The sequence below is a fragment of the Trematomus bernacchii genome, unplaced genomic scaffold (assembly GCF_902827165.1).
Source record: "Trematomus bernacchii unplaced genomic scaffold, fTreBer1.1, whole genome shotgun sequence".
NCBI classification, from domain to species: domain Eukaryota; kingdom Metazoa; phylum Chordata; class Actinopteri; order Perciformes; family Nototheniidae; genus Trematomus; species Trematomus bernacchii.
Genome location: NW_022987689.1, coordinates 10,982,560 through 11,000,926, shown reverse-complemented (window position 1 = coordinate 11,000,926; position 18,367 = coordinate 10,982,560). Strand labels below are relative to the sequence as shown.

The 18,367-nt window shown below is 41.0% G+C and overlaps 1 protein-coding gene across 1 annotated transcript in view; it reads right to left on the bottom strand.

The window, feature by feature from the left end:
- Positions 1 to 8,104, bottom strand: part of zswim5 (zinc finger, SWIM-type containing 5) — a 59,604-nt gene extending 51,500 nt beyond the window's left edge. The window contains exon 1 of the mRNA XM_034137466.1: positions 7,579 to 8,104. Within this exon, the coding sequence (XP_033993357.1) occupies positions 7,579 to 8,104 (526 nt within the window). The remainder of the gene's footprint in view (positions 1 to 7,578) is intronic.
- Positions 8,105 to 18,367: the final 10,263 nt, after the last annotated feature.

Genomic DNA, 18,367 nt, shown 5'->3' with positions numbered 1-18,367 from the left:
GATGAATAAAGGTCTACGTTTTGTTGTTTTGATTCCTGGGTTAAGTGAACTTGCTCGAAGCTGGAGGAACTTTTACAAACTTCTATTCATTTTCTGTTACGAGCGTCGCTTTGATGTGTTGCCTCAATGACAGATCACGTGAGAACACAGCATAATGGTACTCTCAAAACATGGACATTTAAGATTTCAAATCGAATCCACTTTCAATCGGGCCACATGTAAACAGCACTGTGCATCGGAGAAGCCAGTTTAACCCAGGCATTTATTACCAGTCAACTCTACGTACTTTGTCCATTCGAGGACTTAAAGGTGGGGTAGGTAATTTTGGAGAAACCAGCTCGAGATCGCTAGAATTTGAAAATACACAACCGGAAAAAATCTACGCGCACATGACCAATGAGAGCACGAGATAAGTTTGTGCACAGATGGAAGGCTGACAGGCAGGTAGGCCATCCAGTTACTTTAGCCGGGCCGGCTAAAATGATTGGTCGTGCTTTTTACAGTACTACGGCTTCCACAGATGACTTTTTTTTATGGATTTTTTGTCAAAGCACTTCAGATATTCATTGCTATCGGGATGTTAAGAGCATTCCATGGAATATAACAAAAAGTGTATCTCGAGCCGGTTTCTCAAACTTACCTACCCCACCTTTAAACAATGGACTCTGGTTCAAAAGCCAAGTTCCCATGGACTGTGCCACATGCCTACATATCAGAACTTTGTGTTAATCAATGAAAACTAAGAGGAAGTCCTGGGCAAGACGCTGTGCAGATTTCCTATTACTTCATCATGCTTTTTTGTTACTCATGAGGAACGTAAAAATGGTCGCCTTAGTGTCTGCTAGATGAAGTCCTCAAACTACAACCTCTGATGAATGATTTTAGATAATCAGCCCTCATGCGCTCTCACACATGTGCTGACAGGTGCCTGTTCCTTTGATGAATTCAACAACAGAGCAACTTCCTAATGGCCTCATCTTTCACAAGCCTTTCCCAGAGCTAATAAGAGAGCGGGACGATTTGTTTTACCGATCTTCTCTTTTCGAGTGTGGCGGGCATGGAATTAATTACACTGATTAAATATTGTCTGTCTGCTTTGCGCGCTGGGGAAAGGGTTGAAGACAGACTGTGTGAGTGTTTGTTTGTGTGTTTATGTGTGTTAAGTGGCTTGAGTTGTGGCTCAAAATGGGCTCTGCTGTGAATATACATGGATAAATAGATATACAAGAAGAAATGCACTTAAGAAGAAAAAGGAGATGTGGTTTTGCCAATTAATTTTCAAGCATCCAGCTTCAATAGCAGCCGCGTTTAAGGTTAAAGCACTTACGAGTTGAAAATGTACAATTTCTGTACATGAAAGTAATCATGAATATTTAAATAATATAGAACACTTTTCTAAGCAAAGTCAAAGGGCTTTACGACATACAGCCAGACACAAGAATAAATTACACTGGTATAATCAAGGTCTTAGATAATAGAGCATACAGAAAGCATACAAAATTAAAATTAGGGAATCTGTTTAAATTAAACATGACTTGAAACAAAAGTACAGCAAGCTTTTTGATTTGAAATCTGCAATTCAATCTAAACAAGGGCAACAGTTTGAATAAAAATGCCTAATATGGGAACATAAACTATTGGCAAACATAAGTGTAAGTTAATATTCCCTGACACCACGCAATCGCCAGAACAAAAAAGCTAACGGGCGGCTATAAACTAACTACACCACCATGAGATATGAGACAAGATGGCCTTTTTTAAGAAACATAAAACGTACAACTTGTGGTATTAACTGGTGTGTTTTATTTCAAAGAAAAGTATGTTAAAATCTTTGAAGCTTGTGTTAACCACAGAACTTATGTTGGGTTCTAACCAGCTCAAATATCCCATTGATTTTGAAACGAGGGAAGTGAAAGTACAAAAATGCTAACTCAATACCGGTTTCAGCACTCATTCCTGTAAACTTCTAGATTAGAACAAGAGAAAAGCAGTGGTGAGGATCGATCAAACCCTCCAACACATACAGGATGTGAATGTCGGCCCTAACTCATATACTATCAGTAGTCATACAGGAATCTGAAGTTAGTCATGATTACCAGAAGAGCATGAGCCAATACCCCGGCAGGGTGGAAACACTGCAGAGGCACGTGCACTGTCAACTCTCTGAGCTCTTTCTCACTCAAAAGTCATGACTGACTCTTTCCAGCTTCCCCCAGTCCTCCTGTCAAAACCACCGACACTTGCTCAACCAGCAGCAGCCTCCCGCATCAAAGCGGAGACGGCGAGGGGAAAGTAAAGAGAAAACGTTAAGATCTCGGGAGTCTACAGACAGAATATGATGAAAGTGTGAGTCGTCTTAAACTGATGTAAGTTACAGAAATGGGGAGCTTGTGAAGAACATTAAAGACTGAGTTACATATAGTTTTGCTTTGATGGATGGCAGATGGAGAAATATGGAAGGAAAACCGACCGATGAAAACTAAGCTGTGTCAGTGGACTCGGTCCTGAGAGTTGAGTCAGGAAGAGAGATTGCAGATGAAGCAAGCGAGGGTGAGCTCACCGCACTCCTTCTGTCTTTAATCGCAACACTCTTGAGCAACCAAAGAGCAGATTTACACCAGAGGCTCGAAAGCTTTTCCACAACAAGGAACCCCGCGGCCATTCTGCCAGTAAATTACATCTGAGGAATTACTGGCAAGAACAACCACCAACACCTCCCTCCACACACTGAAAACTGAAAACCATACATGAACTGACACTGACTTAATACACTGATAACAAGCAGAAACTCAAGGAAGGAGAAGTGATTCAATACAATCAACAGTTGCTCTTTTACACACTTGTTGGGTTAATCAGAAAAACGTACTTATGCATTCCCCAAGATGTGCCAGAATGGTGCCTGTAGTATATGTACTGCTAAAATTAAATATTGCCCACAATTCTGCTACTTAATTAATAATTTCATTTATGTATCATCATTGCCAAACATTCACTGTTTTTAGCTTTTTGAATGTGTTGCTTTTCTCAGTTTTACATAATTGCAAAAACTTAATTCTAGGTGAATAATCAAAAGCTTAATCAACACAATGATTGATAAGGAAATGACCGATAGTTGCAAATACAATGCAATATACTTGTATTTTCCCTGTAAGGAAATGTGAACAGGATCCTAGTAAACATTAAATCAAATGGTTTGGTTGGGCTCTTTCAAATTCCTTCACTGGGGAAATCATTTGCCACTTTTATACATGTTTATCTATTTTTCAATTACGAACTGAAGATGAACTGACACTTCATATTACAGGCAGTTGCTTAAAAGATGGATACTAGTGCAATCTGTGCAAATGACTCTTTCCTGGTCCTGATTGAGCAATATGTTGTTTTGGCAAAACCCTTCATTGCATTCAAAGAAAGCCTATTTGATGGAATGCTAGCTACAGATGTGCAGGAGCTTTGATTCAATCCAATCTAAAGTTGGCAAATCTTTTGTGAATGTTATCCAATACTGCATAGCCAAGGATTAAGTTAATTACAGATGTGAAACTGACCACATATTTTGTAAGTTCCACCATTTTTAGGAGCTTTTAGACATTTCAGGACCTAAAATATTTGGAGTTAAGAAGCCCCCCAGTGTTTCCAGCCCACTGACTGACTCTCCCATACAGTTTAATCCTGTTCAATTTTGCTGCCTCGCTTTGTCAGAGTCACCGGTGCTTCAAAAGGCGTCAGGGACCCATTACAGCTTTATGTAACGTTGCGTAGACAGGGACGTGCACACACACATACACAGACAGACCCCCTTCCCTAGCCCCCCCTTTCTGTGAACAAGGGGTTTTTCTACAGCTGGGTAACAAAGCATGACCCAATAATCCCAAATCTTGACTCAAAGCTTAAGAACCCCCCCCCCCTCCTCTAATATCCCTTCCTCCCGCTCTCTGAGGACTTTATAAGGCTCTGGCAAGGGGGCTCCTGGGCGCACATGCGTGTGTATGTGCCGCGAATAAGGGGGGGTTTACAAATACAAGCACGCTTAGCTTTGATTATTCTAATTATGACTTGGAGCGAGGAGTAGATTATTATGAACACATGGGCCGATGAGTTGCTGATGAGCTCACGTCTCTTCAATCCGTCAGTATTATGGTTAAAAGAGGCTGACAGACAAAGGCCTCTAATGTACGGGGGTGAAGGGCATCTACGGGACGTACCAGTACTCATTATTTAATCGTTGATGCGTACACAGATGTCTTCTATGGTAAACATCAGCAATTCCTATAGAAATAACCCAAAACCATTTCATTATAATCTGCTTTTTCAAGGAGTTTTTTTCTTTCTTGAAAGACTTTCAAGCCAGCAGAAAACAAGCATCTCTGGTCTTATTATTTAAATTAGATTTAGTTTGGCTTATACTTGTATTGGGCCAATAGTGCTGCTCCTCTCACACGCTCCTAGTCTGGTCTTAAACTTTCTGTGACCCGGACCTTGAAGTCCTGCACAGTAGAAAGGCAGATCACAGACCCCCTCCCCCGTCTCTAACACCAGATCTCATTAGTAATTACCTGAAAAAACAAGCGCAATTCCAGACTAGGCTCTAAGGCACACCAATTTGAAGCAACGGGGACAAAAGCAAAAGACGACGATGAATTCATAGAAATAAGATCTCCTGCTCTGCTAGTGATAGCTATGAGGAATAATAAACTATATCTAATGATAGCGTAGCTTGTGGGCTCATTGCTTCAATGTTTTCAGTGTTTCTGTATGTGTGCTTGGTGGATGTCCTTAAATATTTCGGAAGCGAGTGGTAAACAGCAGTTTTAGCTCCCCTTAAGTCACAAACACAGACGAGAGAGCTGCATCACCCACCTCATCTTGGGACTGATATCATTTTATTTATGTAACCGGCAGCTATTTCTTTATGTATAACTTTAAGTTGTTATAGTTGATGTCCTTGAAAGCAACTTTTGGGTAAAAAGTGTTCATTTGTGAACTTTAACATAAATACATTTAAGCTTTTCAGCCTTTAGTTTGTCTTTGAGTGTTTAAATAAATAGCAAACCGCTGTTATCACTTTTTCAAATAGCTATACATCCTTCATAATCCTATACACACTTTGTGATCTTAGAATGATCCACCCTATACTGGATCTAAAATTGTTTTTAAACGAGAGTTGATTTTGAATCGTGAATTCAAAATTGAATTGACATATTCCCACGAATGTAGCTTGCGGCTGAATCTATCCAGTTAACATGCATATCATGTGGCTGAAAAGTTCAATACCCTTTTTCCAGACTACAGTTTCCGGAGATGCCCTATTTTAAACCATGCACCATCCACATTCATGTGTCAGCACGCTGCCTTGTCTCATTCCTAATCACTCCCCAGCAAGTTCCTATTACAGAGTACATGAGGCACGTCCATCTCACTTTTCAAAAAACAAGTACAGCCACTATTTTAAGTGGCGATTATATTATGCCATGTCAGGGAAAAGCCATCTTAAGACTGTCTATTACAGGTGTGTAACACGACACTTAATGAGTGCATTGTGTGTGAGGTGAGCATGCTCGGTTGCCCAACCTCTCTAAATCCAGCTGTGAACAAAACAATTGTTCTGCTTGTTAAGTCAGTCAGTAAACCTTCCACCAGTGACTGGTTCCCATGGTGTGCAGAGTGAAGAACAAGCCAAATCTTATCTTGATGTCTCACAGCTATTTAACCTGTTCTATGTTTTGTTGACAGAAAGACAAAACCATGTGCCTGCCTGTTATGACTGACCTTGAGGGAGATTGTCGCGATTTGCCGTGAGGCAGGTAAGAGTGGGAGTGTTTGCTTAAGGGTGCACAACTTGTTTTGAAAGTTTGCATTTAAACCTAAAACATTTCAAAGTTTAAAATTGTTTTTAAAAGTGACATTTTGCCATTATTTGCTATAAATGTTATTTTATTTTTTAAATGAAATTCTTTACACGAGCACACCCTTATTAATCCTTTAGTTCTGCTTCACATATGTGCAAATACCAGGTTGGTGTGTTAGTAGTGACAGGAAGTTTTAAAAGTAGGTCATCACTTCAAACTTGCTTGAGCAACCTTCAACAAAGTTATGGTTAACAAACAATCCAGGCATACAAGCAATCAACAGAACTAAAGCCAGATAAAATCTGGCTCCAATAACTAATATGTCAACTCACACTCTCTCAGACTCTCAAAACTTATCAACTAATCTAACTGAGAGCAAATCTGACTTTCATATTCACAGTTCTTCCATTTCATTTAATTATGGGGTGCAATCGATGAGCATTTATAAGATGCAATTAGATACAGCAGTGAGAGAGAAAAGCAGCAGCCACAGTTTGCAGCTCTCTCCCCAGATACCTTGGAGCAACATGAAACCCCAGACAGGCTCCAGTGGCTCTCACACCATATGGCCAAAGAAAAATCCTCCTGGTATCCATAAAAGGCTGTTTGTCTTTTTACAATCTATAGGTTACATCTCATCAATTTCCCTGTTGTCTGAGCTCGTTTTGTGGCTGTGTAGAGCCGGGGGTATGAAGCTAATGAGAGTGTGAGTGGAGATGGAGCTTTGCGGAATGGCCCTTTGTTTGGAAACAGCCTCTCTGCAGCGCAGGAAATGCGAGACGCTTATCGATCATTTCAACTGGAAGCCTTTTGTGTAGCAAGCGACTGAGAGGCTGTGGGCAAACGCACTAATAAAAGGCAGCTTGACGTTGCACACGTTACTTAGGGGTTAACTTTAATATTAAAAACAAAACAAACACTCCCAGCATGTATTTTCCACGTTGGTGGCGAATGTGCTCTTTGTCCGGTCCGAACAGCAGCGGCAAATAAACAAAAAAAAGCTGTGGGGGGATTCTTTCGGATTAACGTTGGATTAATCATAATAAGAGACCCAATAACAGCCTTTGTTCCTTGCCTAAGCCACCCTCAACCGAAGGCGGGTTGAGAAAAAAACGACTTTTGCAAAGAGGAGTTCGCGCGAACAAAAATAAAGCCCCGACGCTAAAACGCTTTTGTATCCGCGTCTGTCAGCCCTCCTCCTCCGCGACTCCCCCTGTCCGGGGTTACGGACGGCTCCAGTCAGCCCCGACCGTCGACGAGGAGCCCCAGAGACGGAGAAAAGTCTGCATATAATTCCCGAAACATGGCTGAATTTGTTTGAAACCCCTAACACACAGCAAAATCAAGGTTTCAACGTGAAAGCAAAACTGGGCAAAGACGCAGCGCCACAGTAATGAGAAGCCACGATAGGAAGCCCTTTAATTTTTAACAGCAGCTGGTCGGCTAAGCTAGCAGCGACCGTATCATCGCTTCCCCTTTCATGGAAAAGACGATAAAAGCTCAACATTTGACAATAAATGTTACCTGGTATGCCTTCTAAACTATAAACCAACACATAGACCCATGGTTGGCTATATATGCGAGGAAATAGACGCTTTGCATACTTCCCACCAGGGCAAACTTCCATCAATCATCCCCAGTAAAGATCCAGCAGCAGATACTTGGAAACGGTCCACAATGTTTGAGCCAAAAAAGCTTTGCCTCGGTTATAGTGATATTTCCCACTTACCGACTTGTAAAACGTTTTCCACACAGCCGGTCTCTAGTAGCCTGATACCCCGGCGGAAAGGCAGCCCGTCTCCCGTTCCCACAGCTCCGGCTGTCCCCACGGTAGCCGTCGTACCGGTAGATCCTCCGCCACCGCCGGCGGTTGTAGCTCCGGACCCTGCACCCCCAGCCCCGCCGGTAGCCGCCGACGGACCCTCCTCGCCGGCTACTCGGCACTGAAACGAAGAGTACATGCATATCTCCTTTTCGTTGCGGGGAAAAGACCAGTAGACGATGCGGCGCTGGACGGGCTCCGGGATCCGCTCGAAGCGCTCCTCTACTCTCTCGAAGGCCCACTTTTCCGCTACTGCCTTCGCCGCGCAGTCCAGAAGAGACTCCGGGGAACGAAGCCGGGAGCTGGGCCACCCGCTGCCGTGCCCGGGCCCCGGACCGGGACCTCGGGGAGCAGGGCGCAGGCAGGGTCGCTTGCTGGCCGGTGGTAAGGAGAGGAGAGGATGGGGCGGCTGTTCTCTGCGTCCTTCCGCCATGGCGAGCCGATCAACACTGGAGAGACGGACGGTGTGCGGACACCGAGCAGCAGCAGCAGCAGGAACACTCACAACACAAAACACACACACACTGAGCAGCGGGTGTCAAACCAGACAGGATCTCAGACAGGGCTTCCGATCACAACCTTCAAAATAAAATAGTGCTATTTGAATATTAGCTTTTTACAGAAACATAAAAAGTTCAAACTTCTCAAGTGGGTCGTCGTCGGGTGTATAGTTAAATATTGTCAATAAATATTGTTAAATGACACACATAATGCTGCTCTAATAATTATCTAATAATTAATTAGTCACTTTAATTTAACTTTTTAATATCCAATTTGGGATCTTATTTTAAAATGTTATTTATCCCATGTCCCACAAATTACAGAATGTATTTGACCCAGTAGTTTCCCCTAAAATAAAAGCCTGGTCAATACTTCAATTTGATTAAATTATTTCAGATAAATTGATTTAATGAATTGTAATTATTTCATTTTGTAGTTTTTAACAACTTCCCAAAAAAAACAGCAAAGTCATAGTTTATCGTTTTATATAAATTATAATTTTCAAGTAACACATCATTTAGAATGTACACCGGATATATAACTCCCTAATAGTGAGTATTTAACACACATATATTAATTTTGTATCGTTCATGTTGAACTTATAGTCAATGTATTGCCCCCTTCCATTAGGTTTCCTCCTTCCTCTCTTTGAAGAAACTAAAACAAGTTTTCTGAATAGAAAATAATTATAAGAAAGAAACTTTTACATTTTTGTCGGGTTTGTTTGGATCCTTTTCAGCTTCTGTGGCTGGTTTTAAGCATAGACTGTATATATAAAGGTTTTAAGCTATGGTTTTAAGGCTGCAAACAGTCTTTCAAATCCTAATTGTTTACTGTCGACTTCTACGTCGTATTCTTCTTATTCTTCTTTCCCCACAGCAGCAGAAGATACAGCCGACCTGCCATGTTGTCAAGGTATTAGTTGGTTAAATGTCATCTGGTAAGGGAGTCTTTTATTTTGAAAAAGCCCAATCTCTCAATTTCCTGTCTATTAGGCGATATTTCTGTGTGACTCGATACCACTGAGCTGGCAGAGAGAGCAACAAAGTGAAAGGTGGGAGACCGAGAGAGAGAGAAGCAGAGGGGGTGAGTAGATTGATGGGAGGTGGAGTATGTCACACGTCACTAACCTGCACAATAACAAAACACTCTAGTCTCCTAACAGCATGGCAGGCCAGCTACAGCTCCCAGATCTGCTCTCCAGGGGCGGTTCTAGGGGGGGGGGGGGGGGGTCCTAACACTGTTTGGACCCCCCTGAAAAAAATAGTTTATGATTAACCTGTCCCACTCTGAGCCTGTTTTTCAGGTCTCAGGCTCGAAAATGACATTCCCAGAACAAATGACCATATCTTCCCTTCTAAAAGGGTTAAATTAATAATCTTTGTTCTCAAAGTAATGATAAACCTGTGAGTTGGATGTAGAAGTGTCAGAATCAATATAAATGTTTTTTATTTTAAAGAAAATTCAGATTTGACATAGTAAAAAACTGTAAATTATAGTGTCCGTCCAAAAATTATTTTTTACAGATAGTGAAAACTACCCTTGGATGATGGGTTAGTAGACTAAAAGCTTTAGGAATCCAAAGTACAACATATAATAAGTACCCTGTATCAAGATTGATGCAAAACAAGTGAAATTTGACCTTTTTAGAGAGATTTAGCCAAAAACTGGGCCATCTGGGGTCATTTGGGTGGATTTGACCTATCTCTGGCCCCCCTTGCTCGATTTGGTTGGTTGACATACCCTTGTGACCGTTAGAGCCAATAGAATCGAAGGGGGAGGCTCCCACCCAGACAGGTTGTAAAGAAAAAATGTGGTTGCTTCGCGTGTGGAAAACGAAACCAAAGTAGAGGAATGTCTCCTTCTGGAGTTTGGAAACTAAAACGCAGTTGTATTGCTTATGGATTATCAGAAATAATTTCAAAGAAGGCACAGACACATAGGATGAACCTATGGATTAACTGCAGCATCGTTTTTTTATCGTTTTAATGCCATTGAAGACCAAGGTAAGCCATATTTACTGTTTAGCTTCTTAGCTCCACATGTGATGATGTACGCTTTCGTTTAGAGCGTCGCGAATGTTTATCACTGAGTGTTGAGGAGGGCACCGTTAGATTCAGTGTCTCCAGGACACCAAAAAAGAGTGTTTGGTTGTGCATCTAGGATAAGTAATAAGGGAGTTCTGAGTGAGTTTATGTGCCTTTGTAGGTTACGTTTTTTCGTCGAGGCTAATTCAGAGGCTGAGTGCTAGCATTGTGGGTTTTTTTTGAAAAAAAAAATTAAAAAGATCAGTTAGCTGAGTTTCTTCCCGTTACATGGATATAACACATTCATAGTTTTATTCAATATTAAGATTCCTTAGACGTTGTTTCCTGCAAATGACGCGTTTATCCGCCCGGTACCGGGGGGAAGGTGTGAAACAGGTTAAACGATTTCTTGGCTGAAGGAATAGGCGGAACTAACTATATTTGTCATTCTAGTCGGACCCATTAGAGCAGGGGTCTCCAACACGTCGATCGCGTGGCATAAGTCGATCGCGTGGCATAATTTCCACTGGGGACAGGGGGGACACTTTTCGAAATCCTGTTTCCCCCACTTTACAAATATGTTTTTTTTTTTTTTTAAACGCAAGCCGTCATCGCCACGGAGGAGCACACAGCCTCTGTGAGCGAGCTAGACAGAGCGAGAGGGCTAGAGAGAGCACACCTTTATCTATTTAATATAGTTGTAAAAAATAAAGTAAGAAATCATTCCAATGTGTACTATAGGACAGTACAAAAAAAAATGGTTTAAAAGGGGAGTGATTAGTAAAATATGCATAAATAAAAAGAAAGAATGCTAACTAGGTAACATAAGATAAGAATAAACAAGTTTAAATGATTTGTTATTGGTTGTGATCATATTCTAAAGATGTTTGGATTATTGAAAAGTATACAGCTCCTTTTCATCTGAGTGTTGAGAGCTGTATCCATGAATTCATGTTGTGCTCAAAGTGCACCAGATTGATGCATTTCACTTCAACATTAAAAAAACAATCTTCCCAGGGGTGCATGCCCCCGGATCCTCCTAGAGGATGTGAGGTCCACCCCCAAATAAAGCAGGTTAAAATAATTAAATTGCATACATGTTATTTTAGTAAACACTGAAAACGGGTCCACAGACCCAAACAGCACACAAAGGTTAAAGGTTAGCATATAATAATGTTAAAATGTGCTAAATATATACACTGCAAAAAACAAAAAAAAGAGGAGTAAAAGTAGCTCACGACTTGTTTTATGTTTTGAAAGTAGCTCTCATCCTAAAAAAGGTTGGAGACCCCTGCATTAGAGCGTAAAAACTGTAACTATAAGTATCTGAAATAAATATGTGTACTGAAACAAATACCAATAACTGTCTTGCATTGTTTTCTTATGCGCAATTACTTCATACTGTCTTTGTCTTTTTCGTCCTGCATTTATTGTGACCCCCTCAGAAAATAACTGGCCCCAGCCTGGGCCCCCCAATCAAATTGGTCTAGAACCGCCACTGCTGCTCTCTAATATTGAAATGTGCTTTATTATTTATATGAATGGGTGGAAACCAGTGACGCAAAAGCAAGCATCTTACACAATGTAAACAACTATGTGACAATAAGAAAAACCAAGAAAAACCAAACATAATTTAACCTTATAATAATACATAATAAGTACAATTAAATTAATGACATACATGTGAGATTCCTGTTGCAGCTTTTTTGTATTGCTCCTAAAGGATCATTACCTTCACTTATCACACCTGCTCGCTTCCTCTGACATGAAAGTAGATTCACTGACATGTGCGCATTTTAAATTAAAGCAGATAACGATCCCTCTTCATGAATAACAAAGTTACTGTTTTGCAAATTAAATTCACACCATTATGAGTCCTATACACATCAATGACCTCAGGTCAGAGAATACACAATCATTTGAATGGGTGCAGCACACAGTTCTCTGACTGTTTCCCACAGAGTATGTCTAACGCCAAATTAAAGCTCATTACAATGCTTACTTCACAAAAAAGTTGAGTAAATATCTCATTTCTCAGCAGCTTTACCTGAATGATAAGGACTTCTAAAAGTAATGAAGAAGAACAACAACTGCATTTTAAAAAGCATGCAATGTTACTGGCATGTGCACAGTAAATGATAACTTCATAAATTATTTTTTTGCAACAGCCATGATATTGGTAAAAAATATGACGTGAGTTGTGTATAGTCAAAAGTGACCTGGCATAACTACTTTTAGGTACTATTGCATATTAAGGCCAAGGTCCTTTGGGGGCTTAATGTTGTGTTTTGGGGTTTGACTGTGCATGTATGTTTTATGTAGATGTCAGCAGGTGCATCAGTGGTGGCATCATTTTTGAAAATAGCAGTCAATTGGTGACTCCAACCCCTCATCTGTATTTATAAGAGACTTTGGTGCTCCTTTGCCTCTAACTTCAAAATAATACAACGTTTTTTGTCTGACTATCCAACTTTTCGATTGCACCACTCTGCCAACTCATGGGCTGCCGAGTATTGTGAACACAATGCAGAGAAGGCTGCTCAAAACAATATGATGGTGGCACAATTCATGAGGCCACAAAAATGCAGATGTACATATATTCACATATTTTTCTTTTTGTTTTGGCTTGCTTTGCACAGAAGACATTCTTCCTCATATGACCTTGGGACAATATCAGAGAATCAGACATGTGCTTTGCCTTGAGTTTCCCTATCACACATGAAGAGAGATTGGAGATTGCTTGTGTCATACATGTTCTCTCTTACTAGAAAAATTCAGTTTTTACCTTGGACATTTGCACATATAAACATACTAAGATGTGGCTTGACAAACTATTGTGTTTTAAGCATACTAAATTGTAACAGCTAATGGGTGGATGGATTGGGTCTATGAGCTACCCATGGACAACATGCAGTGTGTGCATATTATAACACAACAAAAATACACAGTGGATCAATCTTTGACTCCTGAAAACACAGAAAAAGGAAAACTTAAAACTTAAATTAATAAGATACCTTCTCAAAAGATTAAGCCCATGTTGAAAGATTATTCAGGTGACCATGAGGCGCTTTCACACCGGATTACTTTTCCCAGGAATAGTTCCGATAGTTCTTGGGATTTTGCTTTCACACCAAAAAGATCTGGAACTAGAACCTAGTTCATGCGAACCTTTTCGACCCCTTTTCAGTCCCTGCTAGAGAGGTGGTACTTACCTGGGGAGGAAAAGGTTCCAATTTCTGATTGACTGGGCGAATTGCAAACCACGCCCCGTAAAACTCCGAAAACTTTTGTGAAGCCGCCATTTTATTTGCTCGCATTAGCATTATTAGCATTAGCCCAGCGCACCAACGGAGAGAGACTAACTTATGGCAACACAAAAGAAAACATAGGAGCAGTGGAGTGATGAGGAGGTGTATGCGCTTCTGGCGATTTACTCGGAAGACGCTAACCAGCAGCTTCTACTGAAGCCATACAGACTTAAAAGATTGTGAATCCAGCCTTTAATTGTGTTACCACAAGAGCTATCATCAAGTGTTCACATTTGGAGAAAAAAAGCCAACAATCTCCTGGGGACACAAAGATAATTTTGGCGTTGATGTCTGTAGACTAATCATATTACCTCAAAGGCTGGGTTAGGTTTAAGTGAAAAAGGGTTCTTTGGTAATTATGTTGAAAAAACGGAGACCAGATGCTCTCTTAACATATCTCTTCATTAACTTACAATTATGACTAACCTAATAAAATTAAATACAAACATTGCCTCCTTTTTTTCGAAACAATTGCTTATAATTTTGTTCTTCACTGACCTTGTACGGGCAATTGTACTTTCTCATTTTCACAATAATTGACAGTAACAGGCGGAGGAGGTGTTTCATCACTCTGCGATAAAGCCAATCTGCGCACAATGGCTAATAAAATGTCTGATAAATGGACGTCATGGTTGAAATTAAGCAGACTATCTCCTCTGAAGTGAACTCTTCAGAGTCGTCGGAGAGACATTAGTCGCTGAACACAGAAACAATATCCTGATCTGTGTCGCTCTGCGAATCCCCTTCCCTCGTCTAAAGACTGCTTTTTGGTGTGTAATTATATTGAACAATAGGCCAAAGCCAATGGAGGATGCAACCCGTAACCATGGAAATGATTATGATAGATTTGTGGATAGACAGAGCAGGTAATTGGAAAAAGATTGATGGGTGACAGGGTGAAAGAGGGAGATAGAAAAAGGATGGAAAGAGAGAGGGATACATTACCAAAGCAGCAGTGGGAGGAGAGTAAGCTCTATTACACCCTATCTTTCTGGGATTTACAATTATATAATGATGCATCCTCTCTCTCATCAAGTCAATATGCAATCACTCTTTCTGGCTTTTTAAGTCACACCCTCTTCTCTATTTCTTCCCTCTGTTAGACCTTCTTTTTTCCTATATCCTGTTATCTTCCCTTCTCCCCCCGGGATTCAACGAGAAAAGTGGTTCCATTGTGTACATTTCCTCTCATTATCACTCAGTGCAGGGAGGATAGAGGGTACACATGTGAAGCACACACACTTCCGAACAGGCAGTGTCCAGGGGTTGTAAACATGTTGTGTGTCTGCATTGTCGGATTCCCAGGTTGTGGAGGAGCCTTGAGGCTAGAGAGGCTGGTTTATTCACACACCAGATCACACATTCTGGTGAAGAGGATGCAAATGGGATTCTCTTTTCAACCACTGCTATCAACTCGCCCTTGAGCAAGGCAAAGAACTCCCAGTTGCAGCAGTTAGTCAGCTCAGTGGGCAAAGAGTGTACACTGTTTTTGTAATGGGTAGCTTACAAAGGAAATGAGCAGAAACAATTTAATGTGAAAAATATAGCAGTAGCACAGTGCATTTCAGATAAGCTCATACACTAAAACAATATTCCTGTTAATGAGAAGCATCTCGCGCACAATTACATTGAGTCTGTCATTGTTATCTGTAATTTAGTTGTCTGAGAGTACTGGTTCTTGGAAGGAATATATTTATCAACTAAATACATCTACAATCCACATGGAATTGGACAACAAGCTGCAACAAAACAGCGAGATAAGCTATGAAAAAATGCAAGTAGCCAGAGGTGGGAAGTAACTAAGTACATTTACTCAAGTACTGTGCTTAAAGGTGGGGTAGGTAAGTTTGAGAAACCGGCTCGAGATCGCTAGAATTTGAAAATACACAACCGGAGAAAATCTGCCACTTCCTTACAGAGCCCCTCCTCCAACACACACGAACGCGCACATGACCAATGAGGGCACGAGATAAGTTTGTGCACAGATTGAAGGTTGACAGGCAGGCAGGCCATCCAGTTATTTTAGCCGGGCCGGCTAAAATGATTGGTCGTACTTTTTACAGTATTACGGCTTCCACAGATGACATTTTTTTATGGATTTTTTGTCAAAGCACTTAAGATATTCATTGCTATCGGGATGTTAAGAGCATTCCATGGAATATAACAACAAGTGTGTTGAGTAAATGACAGTGTGTTATTTAGAAAATAATAACAAATTAGAAGGAAAAAAATATTTAAAAAATACAGATTTTCGTATTCTGAGGCTCTGAGCACCATTTATTTTCCTCACGGACGGCAAAAAAAGTCCGACATTATACGATTGATATTGAGTAATAACATGTTTTTATGAACCCCACAGCTTCCGGTCTTCCAAGACCCGACCGGACAAAAAGACGTGGTGCAGGCACGAAACATACTACCAATAGAAATACATTGATTTTAAAATCGCTCTGTGTGACATGAAAAAAAGGGGAAAATCGTGTTGGTGAACACGAATCAATAGATTAAATGTCGTGACTATAACACAAAATGCTGTGAGACTGGGTTGGATATAGCCGGTGTCACGTGGGGTCACAGGTGACTTTGTTGGTATTGGTACTCGACCTGCGCATGCGCGCGATGGACATATCCAGTGCTTAAAGCACCGCCTCTGGCGGTCAGTAGGGATGAAATAGAACATAAAATGCCTGTAGGTTTTTCCCAATAAAAGCCTCCTATCAGTTTGTTATGGATAGAACACAAATCACATTCAGCATTTTCAATAACTTAACACAGAGTTATCTAAAAATTCCAGGTAATGAGTTACCTCTTTTTACAGTTATTGGAGTTTCAGAGTCATATTTGATTATTAGTGGTAATATTGCCTAATGGTTGATGTTAATGTATAGGCCTACATATCTGACGTTGATTCACATTTCTTGCCCTCAAAATACTTATATTTGATGTCTAATTGGAGCTGTATTATTATACTATTTTGAGACCACTCTATTATGATAAGTCACTAGGAGCGTGTTACAGAAACACTTATTGCAAATCATCTGCAATCAAGTTACCTTCTGGTCTGAACCCCAATGTGCAGAATGGCCTCATCAAGTAGTGCAGTGGTTCTCAAACTTTTTCTGTCAGGCCCCCCCTTTGGAGAAAAAAAAAAGTCGGGCCCCCCCAATACAAATAGTCAGGCTCAGTGTCAGCACCAGAGATTTATTTTGGGGGTGCTGTGGGGTAGCTTGACGTTTCATAGAGGGTGCTCAAACATTTAGGGTTTCCCATTAATGTACCGGGCGCTACAGTTGAATTTTCTACTGCAACAATCCCCACGCAAATACACAGTGTACCCGCGACTGTTACAATGAAGGCTCGATAATCAGCTCACGGCATATACGTGTAAGCAGGGGTAAAGTGCTATTTTTATAGGTGGTGTGTGGACCTCACATAGTGGGGTCCGGGGGCAAGCTCCCCCGGGAAGATTTTTTTTTAAATATTGAAGTTAAATGCATCAATCTGGTGCACTTTGAGAGCAAAATGAAGAGATCTATGGATACCTCTCTCAACACCCATATGAAACAGAACTGTAAACAGATGTACTTGTTCTTTATGGATATTTTACAAATCACCCTTTGAAACTTTATTCTTGTTTTACTGTCATATAGTATTTCATACCTGTTTTTCATTTATTCTCTTATTTTTTTATAACTATAATGATCATATAAACGTGTGCCTCGAAAATAATTGTTTACATTAACGGAGCGTCCACACAGCAGCGTTAAAAAAATCTTCTAACGCTTCAGCCCATTCACTTTGAATGGGGTGACGTCACTTTGCCTCACTTTTCGCCGAACTGCATTGTGGGAAGCAGAGCGGAGATTTTCAGGATTTTCAGGATTCAAAGTTGAGCAATGTTCAACTTTTGAAGCTGAGATGGAAGCGTCAGCCAATCAAATCCCGTTTATGCAAATCTGACAGTTCAAGCGCTAGCTAATCAAACCGCGTGTATGCTGGGAGTGACATACCGCAGTTCATTTCCTCATATTCCAAAAAATGGAGGAGAAATTAATTATAGCGGTAGGGAATCACCCGGTGCTTTATGACCAGTCCCTATTTACCTACCGGGATACAAACCGGAGGAGCCAGGCATGGAGGGAGGTGGCAGAGACAGTGGTAGGTTTTCGCCTGTTTGGGGAGTTTATATCCAGTTTACTTCGGGCTTTTTTGCTTTGTATGTCGGGGGGCGGGAGATTCATGTGATAGCTTCAGATACGCCCACCTCCAAGATTTTTTTAACGCTGCTGTGTGGACGCTCCGTAATGGTGACCAAAACGTTTGAGACCCACTGAGATAACACTGAGAGAGTCCTTTAGCTCACTGAGTCTCTCAGTCTGACAGGAGAGGACTCTCCTCCACTTTGTTGTTGAAAAAACTCCTTATATCCGTTAGCGTAGCTCGCTAGCACCAGAAGCTAACAACAACGATCTCCGGTACCGGTGCGCTCTCTCTCTTTCTCTCTCTCTCGCTCGCGCACACAAAATGGCTCGTTCCACACACACACAGAGCCGAGCTTTAATGAAACACAGAGACCCAGACGTAATAGTACTGTACTGTATCATATTATTTTCGAATCAATAATTATTTTAATTATGATTATTTTTTATTTTTTTTAATAACCATTTTTCCTCCTGGTCTCTTGCGCCCCCCCTGGCATGCCTCTGTGGCGCGCCCCCCACTTTGAGAAGCACTGAAGTAGCATCATAATGGGAATTTACTCACAATTTCCGCTACATGTCTTGATGAAGGTCCAAAACCATCCCTCTGCAATGTTTTCAACCATTTGCTGAGCCCTAATCATTTGAAAATCAGGTGAGG